Raw genomic sequence first — 17,726 nt, forward strand, 5'->3', positions numbered from 1 at the left:
TGACTTACCCTCTTTGTGGAGGGCGTCAATGTTCATCTTCTGGATCATTGCCAAGTCAGCAGTCTTCTCCATTATTGTGGTTTCAAAGAACAAGAGATACCCGGAATTTATACTGTAGAGATGGTCATTAATTGAAACTCAAATGTAAATATTCTAATATTTTGATATACTGATTTTTGACTTTCATGAGCTGTAAGCTCTAATCATAAAAATTAAAACAAAAAATTTAAAATGTTTTACTTTACATGCAATGAATCTAAAATATATGAAAGTTTCACTTTTTTAAATAACTTACAAGAAAAAACGAACTTTTTCACGACATTGTAATTTATTGAGATGCACTTGTAGTCTGATTAATTGTCAGTTGATTTGGTTCAAAATAAGTCAGACTAACTGAAATAAGCCTGGGTTATTTGGTAAACTTGTTTTATGAAACAGGCCCCTGGTAGACATCCAGTTGCTTCGCTTTCTTCCCCACCTCAATGTTGCTGACTCAACATGGCAGACAGACTGAGGTTTTTGCACTTGACCACTTTGACGTATTTCTTTATTTGAAGACCACAAGCGTGTGCAGAACCTTTCATTACACAATGGGACACACTTACAGTATTGTAAAAATTGCAAGTGCTTGCAGAGCTTTTTGATTTTCAAATCTTTGGGAAAAAAATTAAATAAAATAATAAAAATTGATTGCATGATGGGTTACGCTTGGCTTAGAACACTGCTCCAAAGCGGTTTTTAAGATAGTGTAGATTTAGTGTTGAAGACACTGCATTTTGGCGTTTTGAAGACCTTCTTGCACACTTCCTGTTGCATGCACACACTCAAGTGGCCAAGACTGCAAATGTGGGTATTTGGACAGGCCCTGATTGAATAGGTTAAAGTGCATCACACAGCAAAATATTTAAAAACTTTATTTACAATTAAAAAGCACTAGTTATTTGAAAAGATAAATGTGCCATTCAACAGCAAACCATAAATATGCACCGATTCATGCCACAAATAAAACTGAGCAATGGCGGTGTTAAGGGGTAAGACAAAGAGGATCTGAAGTTTAACCAGTGACAAATGCTGATTAATGCAAAAGCATCGGACTATTGCATTCCAGAAATACAGCATGTAGGTCTGATGACATGCAGGACATGACGAATTCAGTGCTAGTATCCAGGGAAACCAAAGCTCATGGAACGGGCTGCACTTTTGCCCACAAGCTTCCTCCCAGCTTTTGGAAGAGACCCTAGTTGTGATGACTGGTGCGGTGAGGTAGCAGCCAGTCGGGCCTCCTTAAGTTCTCTAAATAGAAATAAAATGCATGGCAAACTAAGACCTCTATAAGCAGAAGTGATTCTATAAGAAAAAGTAAATAAATGCTACCTCATGAAATCGAGTACTAGAGTATAGCACAACGCAAGATAACTCATCTCACCTTTCTAGCATAGCTGTTCTGAACTTCTCCACATTTAATTCCTTGCGAAGTTGTGCAGCCAGTTTGCCAGCCCTCTCCTTGCGCAGTACATCATGACGACACAATGCAGATGCAGATGGCCTAGTAGTAGGATCAGGATCCAACAACGTCTATCACATACAGATGTATTGTCCATATTAGGTTTCCAGTCTTGACCTCAGACTGATCCAATGTAAACTTCAAAACCACCAGTACATTCAAGAAAATTCTAAAGAAACTTTCATGTACAGTAATGTAGAGAAACTACACTCATTAGCATTCTGATAGTTGTTTTATGCCCTCTGCTGGTGGAATGAAAATAAATGTGACCCTGGACTACAAGACCAGTCTTAAGTCGCACGGGTATATTTGTAGCAATGGCCAACAATACATTGTATGGGTCAAAATTATCGATTTTTCTTTTATGCTAAAAATTATTAAATAAAGGTCATGTTCCATTAATTTTTTATTAGTAATTTGCATTGCTAAGGACTTCATTTGGACAACTTGAAAGGCGATTTTCTCAATATTTAGATTGTTTGCACCCTCAGATTCCAGATTTTCAAATAGTTGCATCTCGGACAAATATTGTCCTGTCCTAACAAACCATACATCACTGGAAAGCTTATTTATACTGCTTTCAGGTGTATAAATCTCAGTTTAAAAATAATTTACCCTTATGACTGATTTTGTGGTCCAGGGTCACATGTATTTATATGTTTATTTACTTAAGCAACACTGCCCTAGACTGACTAATACAATACATGGGAAATATGAATTCTGAAATATGCATTAAAAAAAAAAAAAAAAAAAAAAAAAAGTATTTTTATAAATGTAATAAACAAAATTGGACTTTAATGTTATTGGCACAACTATTTTGAAGACCCCTCTATACTCAGAAAAAAAGCTGTGGTACCCTTTCAAAAGGTACAAATATGTATCATTTAGGTAATAATATGCACCGTTTAGGGACAAATAAGATACAAAGCTGCACCTTTTGAAAGACACTGCCCCAGTGAAGGCTTTTGTAACTTTTTTTCTGAAAGTGTAATATGAAGTAAACTCTGATGATTTAAGGAACTTTATAGAAACAAACCAAAAAAAGAAACCATTACAGATACCACACAGATGTGCTGCTTACTAAAAATGCACCTTTAGGAGGTCTTTAAAGGGTGCTGGGAACTCCTGGGGCAGGCTGGGTAGCTCACCCTGCCTGAGGCTGTGCCAGTCATCTCCATTCTGAGGAAGTGGTGGAGCTCCGGCAGCTAATAACACGGTCAGGCCCAGTGCAAAAATATCTGCTTTAGGAAGATGTGTATAGTCCTGCGAGGGAAAAACAAAGCCGACAACAACTGGTTAAATCCACAGTTAGCTTGTTTTGCCATTCATAACCACTGTATATAAGATCAGTGCAGTTCTCTGGATAAGATTGCTATGTTTAAACTCTGAAACAAACAGAACACTCTGATAAAATTCAAACAGATATCATACCTCTCGCAGGACCTCGTAGGCCAAGAAGCGGCTATCCCCTTCCTCTACCTGAGGACTTGAGATGGATGTTACATGACCCAAGTCACCTAAAGAACAAGATACTCATATCACCACATATATACTGTATATTGCATCAATTTAGCAACGCACAAAACAAATGACAAATGTGCTTTATTTTAATATTTTGTAATTGCCATTTTTAGATTTAGTGATGCACAGAAATGTTTAACATCTGAAAATATTTGGTCAAAAGAATAAACAAAACCCTCAATTTTTATTTTGGTGAAAATGGTTTTGGAGGGGTGAAATAATTGACCGAAATAGTAACATTTTGTCTGAAATATGACGAGGTTGCTTGTTGCCAAACAACTTTACTATACGCATTTCATTTTTTATCTGGGTACACAACACCCTGAACAGCATATAGAGTTGTTACCAAAATTAGTTTCAGTTTCAGCTAGATGAAAACTTTAATTTTGCTTTTGATTAAAAGTAATTTTGGTGCATCAATAATATTATCAAGAGAGTTTACTTTTGAGGCAGTTAAGATCCATGTTAGAAATATGTTTCAGGTCACTAAAGACCCAAATATGTAATCAAGACTGGCTAATCATTTATGCATTTAAGGGTTAAACACATGGACAGGTAGGTAGATACCAATTTTATATACAACCCCAGAGGAGGGGCTTTCATCCTCTTCGTCGCTATCTCCCTCTCCACCTGCACTTGAGCTAGGTCGACGGCAGATGAAAATATTACCTAAAAAGAATGGAAGTTTAAACATGTGCAAGTCCAGTTTTCATCAACTGGTATAGGCATTGGAGAAACCATGAAAGAGACACAAAGCTCACTGGGTTTAATATCGAGATGCACTAGGCCTAGGCTGTGGATGTATTTGAGCCCCATGGAGACCTGAAGGAGCAGATCCCTCAGCTCAGGAACACTGAAGAACTCTCCTTGCTCTCCTTTTTCAGTTATAGAATCATGGAGGCAACCACCTATAAAAACCCTACGAAGTTAGCCTAGTTCTCAAAGTAAAAACAGTCAACTACAATTACCAAACACATGACCGTCAATGTAATTTTGTGAGCTTCTGTCCTACCATCACAGTATTCATTTTGTATAATCATATGGTCATCCTCAGCCCATGCAGAATAGTATCGCACAACATGAGGGTGATGGCCCAACACCGCATGGGCGTACACTTCCTTCAAGGCCAGCTGCCTGAAGAGGGGAAAAAAAATAAATACATTTTAATAGTCTAAAATTCATTGAGGAAGCACAAAAACCCTATAAAGACTAACCATATTTAGAATTGTCCTTAGAGGTTTTAAATTGGGAAAACTGAGAACATTAAGCCCAATGTGGCTGGCAGTGCTGACTCACTCATTGGCGGAGCCTGCAATTGGCCTGCGCGAGCGCTTGATGGCGTACATGCAACCATCCAACCTCTTCAAACATCGATACACAGAACCAAACTCGCCCACGCCGATGCAGCTCAGCTCTAGAAACTCACTCTCATAACGCAACAGCATGCGGGCTGACACTGCTGGCCTCTGAAGGCCAACAGATGGGAGACCGTGAGAGAGAACACAGATTTGCCAAAGCTTTTGGTGGGATTACGAAGACTTCTAAATCTACTAAATAAAAGACAAGAATAATGGTCTTTGAAACCGTACCTTTGAGGGAAGGAAGAAATTTTCATCCTCTGACGAGTTTGGAGTTTCCTTAGATCTGTAAATGTAAAAGGTACTTCAATGTAAATCTTGTTCCTCAACAGGCATTGCTTAAAGGAAAGATGTTACCTTTGTGCATCATCCTCATCATCATCACTCCTTTGGCTCTTCCTCTTGTGGTGTTCACTGTTTCTGCGCACCGTCTCTGGTGTAAAAGGGTTAACGTTCACTGAGGGCACATGATCAAAAGCAGTGGACAAACGAAGGAATCTTTGACTGCGACATGACTTTCTGCTAGAGCAAGGGAGGGTCGATTTAGACAGCAAACTCTGTGGGTAGAGGAAGTAAGCATTTCTTTACAGTGTCAAATGTACTGCTACTGCAAAAGCATACAGCAGATGGTCATCACATCACAATTTATATGAAACTGAGGCACTGCAAGATCACCTTTGGTGTACTGGGTGAGTCACAAAGCCGGAGTTTTTTCCAAGCAGCATACGGAATGGGAGAGGTAGGGATGGTGGGGGAAACAGTGATACTCCTGGTGTGGTGGTGCTGTACCCGGGGTGTCCGACAGGGGCTTCTGACTGGAACACTCCTGTGCGCCCATTCATCAAAGCTATTGTCACTGCTGTCCTCCTCCCCACTGCTGGAGAAGTTAAGATGCTGCTGTACTGCATTCACAGAGGCCATTTCAGACCACTGCACTCAGAAAAAAAGGGGGTTAGTATGGCAACTAACATGTAAATAAACTAACTTGGTAAATTAACGATCAATCAATTTGGATAACTAGAGCGTGGGATGATAGATGGCCTATACAAATATTTATGGTGTTCAATAAATTTGATTTTAGCAATTGTGACCTGCTGTTTTATTGTATTTTACATAATATGTACTTAATTTACACACACACACAAAATGTAAACAGTCACAAGTTAAGAGAGTAACGTTAGTCTTCTTAGATAAGCCTCAGTATCTCAAGGATCACATATATTTGTTGTGAGAAGATCAAAACATTAAAAGATACTCTCAAAATATATTTAGGTCACTCCCATGGTCTTATTATGCTGTTTTGAACCACATAAAAGCAATTTCAACTTACCCTGAGATGAGCTCATGGACCACCACGCTTGAACTGGGCGCGACAACCTTAATGAGGTCCTTTAACGATGGGCGGAGTGGCTCGACCGTTAATTAATTCCGCTAACTAGCGTCAAATATTTTAATTCATGACTCGAATCTTTTGAATCTGATCACTAAAAAAAGATTTGTTCAGATCCGTTAACAACATTTGAACCCTTTTTCTGCATACCAGTCAGAGCGTGATCACAACATGTATCAGTTTTCTCTCCATATTTGAAGTTTTAATATCGCCTTTACACCATTTTGTGGTCATCAGTCACCTTTACAAAATCATGATGTTTTTACCTTGTTGTGAAGTGATCTTAGCTAGATGTGAATGAACTAGATGTACTTTCGTTCACAAAACAGACTCGTTTAGTAAAGTGGGCGTATACGTTTACTGGTCTCAACCAATGAAATGCTAGCTCACAGCCCACAGTCGAATAGTAGTAAAGGTGGTAGTCACGCACTTCAGAAAAAATCCAGCTTGAAACACCACTAATTATCAAACTTGTATACACGACAAAGAAATAGATTACACATGTATTATTTATTTATTTAAAAAATCTATTCAATTTATTATTAAACGTCCGAAAGCTGCATTAGTGTCAAGGAAAGCTAATTATATGGTCGTCAAAGTCATTTTTCATTTTATCATTTTTATGTCATATTCATTTTAGCGTAAATTACTGCGCACACAGACAACATCATACTGTGTGTTTATTTTTCGGGTTGATCGCAATAACCCTTTTGCACCACGTGAGCGGAAGTGTGTGCATCATCAAAACAGTGTACAGCGTTTGTTACCCTGTCTGGATTACTACATTTAGGGATCTCGTTTGAATTACAAGCGCTATGTTTCGTTTCATGCGTTGCGTTTGTCGCTTTGACTGACCGCTCGGTATCGAGTGCGACTACTTTGTTTATTTCCTCGATAGTTGTATCGAAAACACTATGGTTGAGCAGTCGGATCGCGCTCCGCTGCTGGACTGGGAGGAGGTTCCCCCGGCCGAACTTGCCCCAGCGGCTCCATCACCGGACACTGAGGATTCAGTACAACCCGGTCTGTCTAGTTACCCGACCGAGGAGGGTGTACGGGCAGATGTCTCACTGAGACCGAAGAGTGTAACAGCTGTTTCAGGTGAAAGTGCACACTCTCCCCAGAAACACAGCGGCCCGGGAGGAGATGCTTCCGCCACTGATGAAGAGGGAGACTGCGCATTTCATGGACTGTCAATCAGGGACCGGAGGATCACTGGATGGGAAGAAAAAGACCAAATTGTTGCAGTGTTTGTTGTGACTTTCGACACAAGATCTGGTGAGGTTAACTGAAATAGTGTAAAACCGTGTCCGAGATGATGATGGTGATGATGAAGAGGAGAAATCTTTGAAAAATCTAGTTAAAAAACATGCTAAGTTCTTAGAAATATCATAATTACGATGCTTTCATACAGTGTTGAAAGCGATTATCTACAAATATTTAAATTAGTAAAACGTACTATATTTTATGATCTTGAAAATCATCCACAAGGATCTGAAGGGGTCCTCTGTTTTATGATTTTATTGTCATATAGCAACAGAATGGCTTCCTGTACAGTATATTACTTACACTGAGAGTTTTAAAATACTATAAATGCTTAAATGACATAAAACATTAATAATATGTAAATAATATTTGATCAATATATTGCAAATCTAATGAATGATATTATTAGTAGTAATAATGTTTCTTTGCTGTTTATTCTTTTTAAGAAATAATAATAATGAAAGATTATGCCGACTGCTTTTTTTCACTTTCTATGAGATAATATTCAAACAGTTACACCGCTTTTTTTTAACTGTAGGTTACACAAAACACTTAATTCAGAAACGAATGACATGTTCATCGCAGAAGTGTATAGGAGTTGTCATAACACATGTAAGGAAATGAATATACTATGAAGTGAAAGTTGAATAAGTCATACAGCTGACTACTGTACTGTTTTTAAGACTTCCTCTTTTTTTCATAGGGAGTTCAGCGGAAAAAGTCATTTAGAGAGTTTTGTGTTCTTCTGCAAACACTGTTTGATTAAAACCTGGTCCAACAGCTTCACAATTGTTTACATAGGCCCACATTGTCTTTTACAGGGAACATGATAGAATGGTGCCTACCTCAAGATGTGAATCTGGAGGGAGTAGAGTTCAAGTCTATGGCAAGCGGCTCTCATCGGATCTCAAGTGACTTCATGTGGGCATCTCTTTCATAAATGCCATTGCATAAATAAGAGACAGAAGGCATTTGTAACATTTTGCTTAATAATACATATCTATATCACAGTCCTACCCTCTATTATTTGGTATAAAAAACATTTGGTTTAGTTGGGATAAAATATGTTCTAGTACTATATGTAGTATATATAGATGTTTTGAGGCAAACTGTTTGGTTATTAGTTGTAAATATTCATCCTCACAGGTTAATTTTGTGTGTATGTATATAGATTAATCCAGATTAAATGTGCTTGTCTTATTTTGTAGATATTTTCGGAAAGGCTGTTTCTTTGGACTAGCGTGCTTTGCCAACATGCCCGTGGAGAGTGAGCTGGAACGAGGAGCTCGGATGAAATCTGTAGGGATTTTGTCTCCTTCTTACACACTGCTATACCGGTACATGCACTTCCTGGAAAATCAAGTCCGGTAAGTGTATGCTTGCTTCACATTGTACCTTGTTATGTCTCTTTCTTTTACTCTTTTGCACACATCATTTCTATTTTAAGATGTTATGTATTAAACATAAGCTCTGAGTTGCATGCAATGTGACATGGAATTAGTTTAATTTGGACTCATTTACCTACATCTCTTCTTCAGTCAGTTAAGGCTGTAATATGCAGCATGCAAAATTGTAATATAAAGTTGATCAATTGTTTTAAAAATGTCTGTTCCTCAATGTCTGCATTTAAATAAAGGAACTTCCTGTTAAGTGCAATGCATTTTATGACAACACCAACAGTCTGCACATGCTTTCTTGAAGGCACCAGTTGCAGTGTCCAGGTCAATACTCTCCATTGGAAGCTTTCTACGAGGATAAAAAGGCAGTGTTGCCCCCGGGAGGGAACGGTTTGGTCACAGCCTGCCCGATCAGTGCTCTTGGGCCCATAGTCAACCGCTGCATGCATCCAGAGATGAAGGTTTGAAGATATAACCCAACGTTATCTGTCACTAATCAAAGCATCAGCTTCCATTAAACTCCAGTTGAAATTAAATATATTTTAATTATAGTAGTATTAGATAATTAGATTTTTTTTCCCTTTTTCTGATGTCTTTTTCTGGTTTCTGAAGAAATCTAGGCCAGGCCACTCAGGGAATTTCATGTTACTGATTAACCAGGGTGCAATACTTCTGAACCTCCTAGCAGCATTATACACATGGGAGAGTTTTGTGAGAAGAAAAAAAAAAACTATTGTGAGACAAATTTCTCTGTCCACAAACCACAAGATCCTCTATTCTTAAAGAAGAATTCCATACTTGTTGAAAAATATGCTGAGGTATACATAAACTCAGAACTAGATTTGGCTGTGCTGTTTGTTAAATAAAGCCTTGTTCAGTCTTGAAGATGTACTTTCTAAATCCATGTTTATGGTTTTTCTAGTCATACATTACATTGGTGGTAAATATGATAAAAAAGTGCAATGATATCCAGTATTAAATACACAAACGTATAAAAAATAGTTTTTTGAAAATGAACTTTGAATAATTGCATTATGAATTTACAAGCCTGACGGAATTAAAAAAAATAAGACTAGATTGAATGATCACTTATATTAATCAGTTAAAAAGCTGTGATTATTGGCTGAATGGTCTCTCACTGAATGATCGCTCACTATTATTATAATAATATTTTTTAAATGTGAATTTTTAAATAATTATTTTATTATTCATCATTTTCTTTATGATCTAAAAGCTGCCATGTATTTCTTATACATTTTAAGAGACTGTTTAATATGTGTGATGTGTCTGTATGTCATTTATTAAGAGATCAGAAGCACAAAACATGTCCCTTTTCTGTTCTCTGTCCACCTCTGATCAGATTACACACCCGGCTGGCTGCATGTCCCAGTTCATTCGCTTCTTTGGAGAGCAGCTCATGGTGCTGTGGAAGTTTGCTTTGCTCAGGAAACGCATCCTCATTTTCTCTCCTCCCCCTGTTGGTGTGGTCTGCTATCGGGGTGAGAATGGAAACGCATTTACACGCACATGGCTGTCTTAATGTCTATGCAAATTTTCCATAAATTAAAAATAGCTTGAGAATCCATTGATAAAGATCATGTACATGCTCTTGCATATTGTCATTGATTTGTGCATTTTTATAGTCTGTAACTCTAGTAAATGTGTTTTCACGTTATAACTTATTTTGATTCTTTATGTTTTTTTATTTGCATCTCTTAGTATATTGTTGCTGCTGCCTTGCTAATGTATCCATTCCTGGGATGGGCCTCTCTGTTCCGGAGTTCCGCCCTTTCTTCTACATCAATGTTGCTGACATCTCCGCTCTTGAGACTGAGCTGTCTTACGTGGCCTGTAAGTGTCTCAGTCAAGAAAAGGACTAATGTTGGAGGCAAAATTCATAATTCCACAGGCACAAAAAGGTTTAACTGGTGTAAACAATGGATGTTAGATAACATTTACATCTAGAATGAGTTTACCTCTTGGTAGTGAGTTTAAGAAATAAGAACCTTTACTTCCAACATAAGTAGTAGTTGGTAAATTAGTAAGAATGTTACTCAGGAAGAATAAATCAGTGGAGTGATTTTTATTTGGGTTCTCAGGTACAACAGAGAAGATCTTTGAGGAAAAGAAGGAGCTGTATGATGTCTACATTGACAATCAGAATGTAAAGACACATAGAGAGAGCCTCCAGCCTCTGCTTAGACTCAACAATGCGGACCGAGAGAAGTATCGCAAGCTCTGTGAGCAAAGGTATGTCAGCCTTTTAAAATCTCAAAAGCTAATGAGGAAAAAACCCCTGAAAACATATTGTTCCACAGGCATATGATGATGCTGATATCTTTGCAGGCAGTTGCTGCTGTACTCTCAGGAGGTGGATGGAGACTGTGCATCTAATGAGGAAGACCTCTTCATTTTGTACGTGATGGAATTACACGATGGAAGTTACACATCAGCAGATTTTAATGAGATAGAAAGAGTGTTTGGAAGAACACAATTCATTTTTTGTGAAAATAGTTTAACTTTCTTTAACCTTGATTAAGCGATAACGTTGGGAAACTGATGGATATGCAATACTATATTTTCATACTCTGAATTGTGAATAGTATAAGAATAGATAATAATTGTCATTTACAGTTCAAAAGTTTGGGGTTAGTAAGATTTTTATTTTTTTTTTTAAAGCTCTCATGCATACCAAAGATGCATTTATGTGATAAAAAAATTAAAAACAGTAATATTGTGATATATTATTAACATTTAAAATGACTTTGTTTTCTATTTTAATGTTTTAAAATGTAATTTATTTCTGGGATGACAAAGCTGAATTTTCAGCATCCAGTCTTCATTGTCACATGATCCTTCAGAAATCATTCTAATAGCCTTATTTGCTTCAGAAACATTCCTTATTATCGATATTAAAAACAGTTGTCCTGATTAATATTTTTAATGAAACCGTGATACTTTTTTCAATGAATAGAAAGTACAAAAGAACATCATTTATTTGAAATAGAAGTATTTTGTAACAATTTATTGTAAATGTCTTCACTGTCAATTTTGATTAATGTAAAGCATCCTTCCTGGAAAGAAGTTGAACTTTTTTTTTTTTTTCATTTACAGGCCCAAGATTTTTGAATGGTAGTGTATTTGTTGTAAATGTATATGATTGCATACAGTGTGTTATTTGACACTTAAAAATCCACAATTTCTTTATTTTCTAATATAAATATAGCTATGGAAGCCCACTGTTTTAATCTGTATGGAATTTACCTTTGTTTGTGACCCAGGTTCTTCATGGAGCAAAACAACAGAATCTTCCGAACCCTGTCTGAGGTGGCGGGGAGCGCCGATCCTACCCTGACTGCTGAACATGTGAGAGCCATGGGGCTGGATCCTCAGGGTGACCGCGGTTTTCTCGTCGACCTGCTGGAAATCTACGGCATCGACGTCATGCTGGTTATCGACAACCCCTGCTGCCCGTAAGACTCTCAGTCTCTGCCGCTATCTCTGGAGCCCATTTTCTTTTAGGGCTACAACACACTGCCTACTGATTACCTGCTTTCTTTTCTCTCTTTCTCTGGCACTCTATCTCAGGAGCCATTCCTGACCCCTCAGGACTGCACTTACACTGCCAACACCAAAAGGTGCAATCCGTCTGCAGGCTTTTTATGCACTCTGCAGCCAGTCAATCCAGTGACGTCTTTCTGCTTGTCTGTCTATCTATGTGCTTAGTATCCTTCCAACCTTCTTGGATTTCTAATCAACTTGTTTCCAAAACACGATGATCTCTGTGCCTCTCTCTACTGCTTTTTATTGTGTGGTCTTCAGTTGTGACTTTGTTCTTCTAGCCAGTCCTGTCTGGGAGGACTGATGTGAATATAAATCTGCTTCACTTGGACACCAGAGAATTGGAAAAATGGTCCATCAACGGGGCAACTCTCACTTCCCGGATCCACATATTTTTGCTGGTTACAACGGTTTGGTAAAGTCTGCTTTGAATGTCATATCTGTATTTCTAAAACTTTTATGGATGTTGCATACACAGTACTGTGACGGCAGAGATTTTTACAATCTTTGCCACATTTTTTGAACTTAATCATGTACATGTAAACAGTCATTTCATTTTGGGAAAAAACAGACATCCGTCACTGTGTTGTTGTGTTACTTGTGATCTATTGTGCATGGACAAATAGACACTACTACTGTAGTTTGGCACAGTGCTTATTGATGTATGTGAATGGGAGTGAACAAGTGTAGAAGGTTCTCAGTCATTATTTCACTACCCAAATGTTATCTGATGAATGTGACATTTCAATCTTTTCAATGCTGTCTACGTCATTCTCTTTTCAAGCATTTGCTGTTATTACACCCACTTATGAACTGAAGCATAAAATGTATCTGTTCATTCTGGACATGCCTTTAATCACTGTCACTCTTGGTATTGAATGTAAATTGTACATTTAATGCACGGTCTGATGCACATATGATTTAAACAGACACAGAAATGTTACATTCAGCTTTTTGAGTCCCTTAATTTGCTCTAAAGAAATGAATGTGATTCTATTCCTGTCTGTCATCAGTGAATGCTCCTGATTATTACTTGTTAAAGATATGAATATGTATATACTTGGGGTTTCTTATTTAAATGTTTTTGGGTCGATCATTTCTGGATAACGGCAGCAAACTGGCCTCACAAGGCTGATTGATTGTGGTTTTTTGTGCATTTATATGTTCATCCTGTGAAAACCCTAACTTGACACTTCATTATTCAAATTTTTCATAAAGCTGAAGTTTAAAAGAAAATTTAAATTGAAAAGTATTTACTTGACCTTTTGAGTTTACAGTTTCCATTCATCTAATTTTTGACCTTCTAATAAAATGCATAACGACAATTGATTTCTTGAGAATGAGTGCAGGCACTCAGGTTTGTCACAGTTTGATGGATGAAGTTCTTTAAAATACATTAATATTTAAAATAACAATAAATAATACTGTTAATTATAACCTACTTTGATTAAATGTGAATTTTGTTTTTACATTTCTTATCTATCAGAGAACTTAAAGAGAACTTTCTGTATTTTAAATCTTTGAAAACCATCCTCTTGTAGGATGTTGGTTGGTTATTTAGTGTCCAATTGTAAATGAATGGAAATGTATATTATTGTACAGGTTGAATTGTCTGGTATTGTGTGTGCAATATTTTTGTGAGTTATCTAAGTGTTACACAAGTCTTTGTCACAATAACAATCTAAAAGAATGTTGAGTTTTACTCTACTAGTATCACAAAGCACTAATGTAATGCCGCTGTCTTACACACTACCTATACAGTAATACAAACTAACAGCATGTGTATGTTGTTTTAAAGCCAGTGATTCCTATTCACTGCCATTTTGAAATAAACGGTTCCTTCTTTTCTATCACATGCTTTGTTTGTGCAGTATTTGGGGGTTGTTTTGAGAAAAACAAAACACCGGTTTACCTAAAGGAAGCTACAGGATTATCACAAATGCATGAGAAAGTCTTAAAATTAGCAAATAAGAGATTGATAATGACTTTTATTCTTGGTCCTCATCTGGCCAGACACTTACATTATCATGTATTGCTTTGAGTTTCTTAAGCAAGTTCTTGAGCCATCTTTGCATGAACCTGAACTTAAACCTGTAATAAGTTAATAACCTCATCCATGCTGTTAAAAACCATCAAAATGACAATTTAACTGCTGTTTCTTAAAGTCCATAGACCACAGATTGTTCAGTTGGAGTATGGTGACCTTTATGACAACTCAAAGTTCATTTGACTCCTCTTTTTGGTGTAACTGGTATGTTTTCCGGTTTCGTCAGCAGTCCCTCAGGCTCATCTCCGCACTTTAACAGAACCATAATTTCTGTCATCACTGAGCCTATGCAAGCTGCTCTCTGCGCTCAGCACTGCAAAAGAGCCTCAGTTTCCGTGGCAACAGTCTCACTTCCACAGACATTGCCTCATATTCCTCATTATCAATGTCATAAAAGCCGGCACCCTCCTGTGGACAGGAGAAGAAAAGTAATAGATCATCACAGCTTAGATCAATGCATGATTACAAAGAAATCAGTCCCCAAAACTGTTTCAAATAATATACTGACTTCTGGGAGATTGAGACTAGCAGCACTGGCCTCTATCTGCGAAACATCTTCAATGGACTCCATCGGGTTCGATTCTTTCTTAGTTCTAAATGACAAAGTATTACTCATTTATACCCAAAAACCTAGAAAGGTTCTAATGGCAAATTAAATTAAGTTCACTGACGTTCAGCAGACAAATAAGTGCAACTGATTCAACATTTCTCCTTTCCCAAGCAGTTTTGTGAATGACACTCACCCCTCAGTGATGAACTGACCAATTGTGAGGGAGTCTGAGTCCAGAGTTATCACCATAGAATCGTCCTTGCGCTGAAGACAGTAAACAACACCAATCAGGACAAATTCTATTGAATTTATATTACATACATTCCCATGAAGAGCAACTATTATGTCAGTACTCACTCTCTTGACAGGGTTCTTATTGTGTGTGCTAACTGTGAGCTCCAATGTGGAAATGTCTCTGCTCTCCCATTGCTCTGGCTCAGGCTCTTTCAGTGGCTCTACCAACAGAAAAGGTATTAAACATGAATTCAAATGTTAGACATCCATTAGACTCAGCCACAGACGTCTCACCCATGGACTGTTGGCTGAATGTCATTCATAAAACACACAAAATGGAAAAAGTCGCCATGTTTACATTTGTAACAACAAGCACTTATCAGGATCAGCTAAATGCAGGATTTTCAAAAGTTTGTGAAGTTCACAGCATAGACTCTTGATGACTGAAGACATTGTTCTTGAATGAATGATTTGTTTTATAAATTATTATGTCTCGAACCTGCTTTGAGACAATATTAGAATGCTAATATCCATAAGCTATATTCTATATGATGAAATGTCTATAAAAGTGATAAAACACCTTCTATAGGAGGGTTCCAGTAGTTCTTGAGTCTGCGGTAGAGGAGGTTCGGCCGGGGTGGTATTTCAGTGGGAAGGTCAGGTGGACGAGGTACAGGAGCCAGATAGGAGAGGGAGGCCTGGTGAATCTGTGGCCACTGCTGTAAGAGAGAAGATATTGAGATCAATCCAGTACTAACTCATATGAAGGCCTCAATATATGATGCAACTTAGCTATCAATGTCATTGTAGTACTCCTTCCTTTAAAAACAATGCAAAGAGCAGCACTCACCTTAAGGCTACTAAACCAATGTGCTGCTCTTGTTTTCAAGGGGCCAAGGTACCAATATCTTAAAGGAAAATTTCACATTAGAAATACGCATTTGCATTTTGTATTTATGCTGTGATTAAAAAATTATAAGCATACTTAGATAGAAGAAGCGACGTCTCTGAATGCACCCCAACGTAAACCTAACAGAGCAAACACCGGCTGCTCCTTCTCACAATAAAAACAGAAATTACACAATCAATTCTATGTGAAAAAAAGCTGACAAATCTTGAGCTCTTTTTCGAATTTACTTTTATCTGCAGAACATCCAGTGCAACCCTTTCTCCTTTCAGTATTGACAGGGTTGCAGAGGTAATGTGCCTGAAAAAACAGAAATAGATGACATCGGATCACAACACACTCTTCTACATTCTGGCAAAACAATTCTTGAAAAGTGAAGTCATGAAACTTACTGTACTTTGTTGTCGGAAACCAGATGTAGACTCTGACTCAAAGAGTTACTGGAACCCAGAGGAATGAAACCGATTGGTATTTTACTGAAGGTCTCCTGTGGTTACAGTAGTTCAAATTCAGAAAACTCTGGAATGTGCCATTTATCTTAAACCAGACAGTTTTATTACTAGTAAATACCTCATCAGCTCTGCGCAGTAGGCCAGTTATCACCTGTGTGAAAAAAATCAACACATGCAAATATTTAAATATGGTAAATTTTTTTTTAAATAATCCCACTTTATGAAGATACTTTTGTACCTCCTGTAATGTCCCATCACCTCCAGCATATCTGTTTGATCCATCAATTCCATGAGCTTTTTTGCCTGGCCTTCATAATCAGTCTGTTACAGGCAATTGAGCAACAAATAGCAAATTATTAATACATTAAAGTACAAAAAAAAAAAAAGAATCTGTACCAAAGGACCTTACCAATAAAGGATAATACTGTACCTTTACAATTTTGACCTCTACACCAGCTAAGTGTAAAATGGGAGCTGCATTCTTCTCAAACAACGTATTAGCTTTTCTGTAGAGAAAATATAACACAATGATAACACAAACAAACTCACATAGCTAAAAAAAAAATGTATTTATGGCACAGTGAGGGCCATGTGTATAATCATACCCTTTACAGGCAGCAGGATTTAGAATGACTGTGGCTTTTTTCAGATGCTCCTGAGGTCCAATTAACTGATGACCAAATACCTGGAAATCACATACAATATATTTAACTAATGAACCTTCGAGTACTGGGTATCAGGGTCATTACAGTTAACTAAAACTATAACCAAAAAAAATAAAATAAACATTAACAAACTTAATTTCAACTAGTTGCCAAAGCAACAGCTCTCATTTTCATTTAGTTTAACTTGATGCACTAAAATAACTAAACAGAAATAAAAATGGAAAAAAACTATAACTAACAAATATTAAAATGACATTCATAAGCACTTTATTTTCAAATTACATTCCTTACCCTGGCCTCTATACATGCTTCTCGTAGCAGCACATTGTCACTGTGAAAAAAGTACTAGAATTAATAAGTACAGCAACAAACAGACAGACAGACAGACAGACAGATAGACAGATAGACAGATAGATAGATAGATAGATAGATAGACAAGAAAGATAAGATAGATAGATAAGATAGATAGATAGATAGATAGATAGATAGATAGATAGATAGATAGATAGATAGATAGATAGATAGATAGATAGATAGATAGATAGATAGATAGATAGATAGATAGATAGATCGATCGACAGATAGATATCAATCAGTCAGATATGTAACAACACAAACCAGTGCTTTCCATACAGCCAGTGTCCTCCATATGACAGCACACACACAGCAAATGTGGATTTTTTCCAGTGATTTCTTGAATGTGATGAAAGTCCGAAACACTTTCACTACTCGAGCCATTATTCTGAATTACTGTATATCAGCTGTCTTTTTAGATATCCCAATGAAGGTACACTATTGCACGGCAAAACGCAACAAGAACTGAGCGTAGATCTTCATCGTCGACATTCAAAGCATGACCGGTGCAACAACAATA

General features: G+C 37.2%; 2 protein-coding genes and 1 pseudogene across 5 annotated transcripts; 1 reads left to right on the forward strand and 2 right to left on the reverse strand.

Annotated features, from left to right (window-relative positions):
• Positions 1–306: 306 nt before the first annotated feature.
• On the reverse strand, positions 307–6,076 carry LOC306888210 (wee1-like protein kinase 2). The gene is made up of 12 exons (XM_079446404.1): positions 5,714–6,076; positions 5,059–5,313; positions 4,741–4,940; positions 4,615–4,669; positions 4,322–4,491; positions 4,038–4,159; positions 3,787–3,933; positions 3,593–3,694; positions 2,936–3,021; positions 2,597–2,767; positions 1,427–1,575; positions 307–1,293 (listed from the first exon to the last, which is right to left on the reverse strand). Exons 2-12 carry the CDS (start codon positions 5,302–5,304, stop codon positions 1,158–1,160), a joined length of 1,584 nt encoding a protein of 527 aa, XP_079302530.1. The 5' UTR covers positions 5,305–5,313; positions 5,714–6,076; the 3' UTR covers positions 307–1,157.
• A 92-nt stretch (positions 6,077–6,168) lies between these two features.
• LOC306888552 (DENN domain-containing protein 11-like) lies at positions 6,169–13,850 on the forward strand. 3 transcript variants are annotated; one of them, XM_079446925.1, is made up of 10 exons: positions 6,169–7,051; positions 7,861–7,960; positions 8,248–8,406; positions 8,741–8,897; positions 9,797–9,935; positions 10,156–10,287; positions 10,536–10,686; positions 10,783–10,851; positions 11,718–11,909; positions 12,279–13,850. In XM_079446925.1, exons 1-10 carry the CDS (start codon positions 6,688–6,690, stop codon positions 12,304–12,306), a joined length of 1,491 nt encoding a protein of 496 aa, XP_079303051.1. In that variant the 5' UTR covers positions 6,169–6,687; the 3' UTR covers positions 12,307–13,850. The 3 variants fall into 3 exon arrangements, with proteins under 3 accessions (XP_079303051.1, XP_079303053.1, XP_079303052.1); XM_079446927.1 differs by having other exon boundaries at positions 6,486–7,051; positions 12,025–13,850; XM_079446926.1 differs by having other exon boundaries at positions 6,486–7,051; positions 12,283–13,850.
• Positions 13,851–13,966: 116 nt separating this feature from the next.
• LOC306888554 (acylglycerol kinase, mitochondrial-like) lies at positions 13,967–17,698 on the reverse strand (annotated as a pseudogene). The gene is made up of 15 exons (XR_013785967.1): positions 17,471–17,698; positions 17,144–17,183; positions 16,793–16,872; positions 16,618–16,693; positions 16,426–16,508; positions 16,306–16,338; positions 16,128–16,222; positions 15,966–16,035; positions 15,814–15,882; positions 15,679–15,736; positions 15,409–15,547; positions 14,952–15,049; positions 14,788–14,858; positions 14,553–14,637; positions 13,967–14,452 (listed from the first exon to the last, which is right to left on the reverse strand). The product of XR_013785967.1 is annotated as an acylglycerol kinase, mitochondrial-like (transcript).
• Positions 17,699–17,726: the final 28 nt, after the last annotated feature.

This window comes from Barbus barbus (genome assembly GCF_936440315.1).
Source record: "Barbus barbus genome assembly, chromosome: 22".
NCBI classification, from domain to species: Eukaryota; Metazoa; Chordata; class Actinopteri; order Cypriniformes; family Cyprinidae; genus Barbus; species Barbus barbus.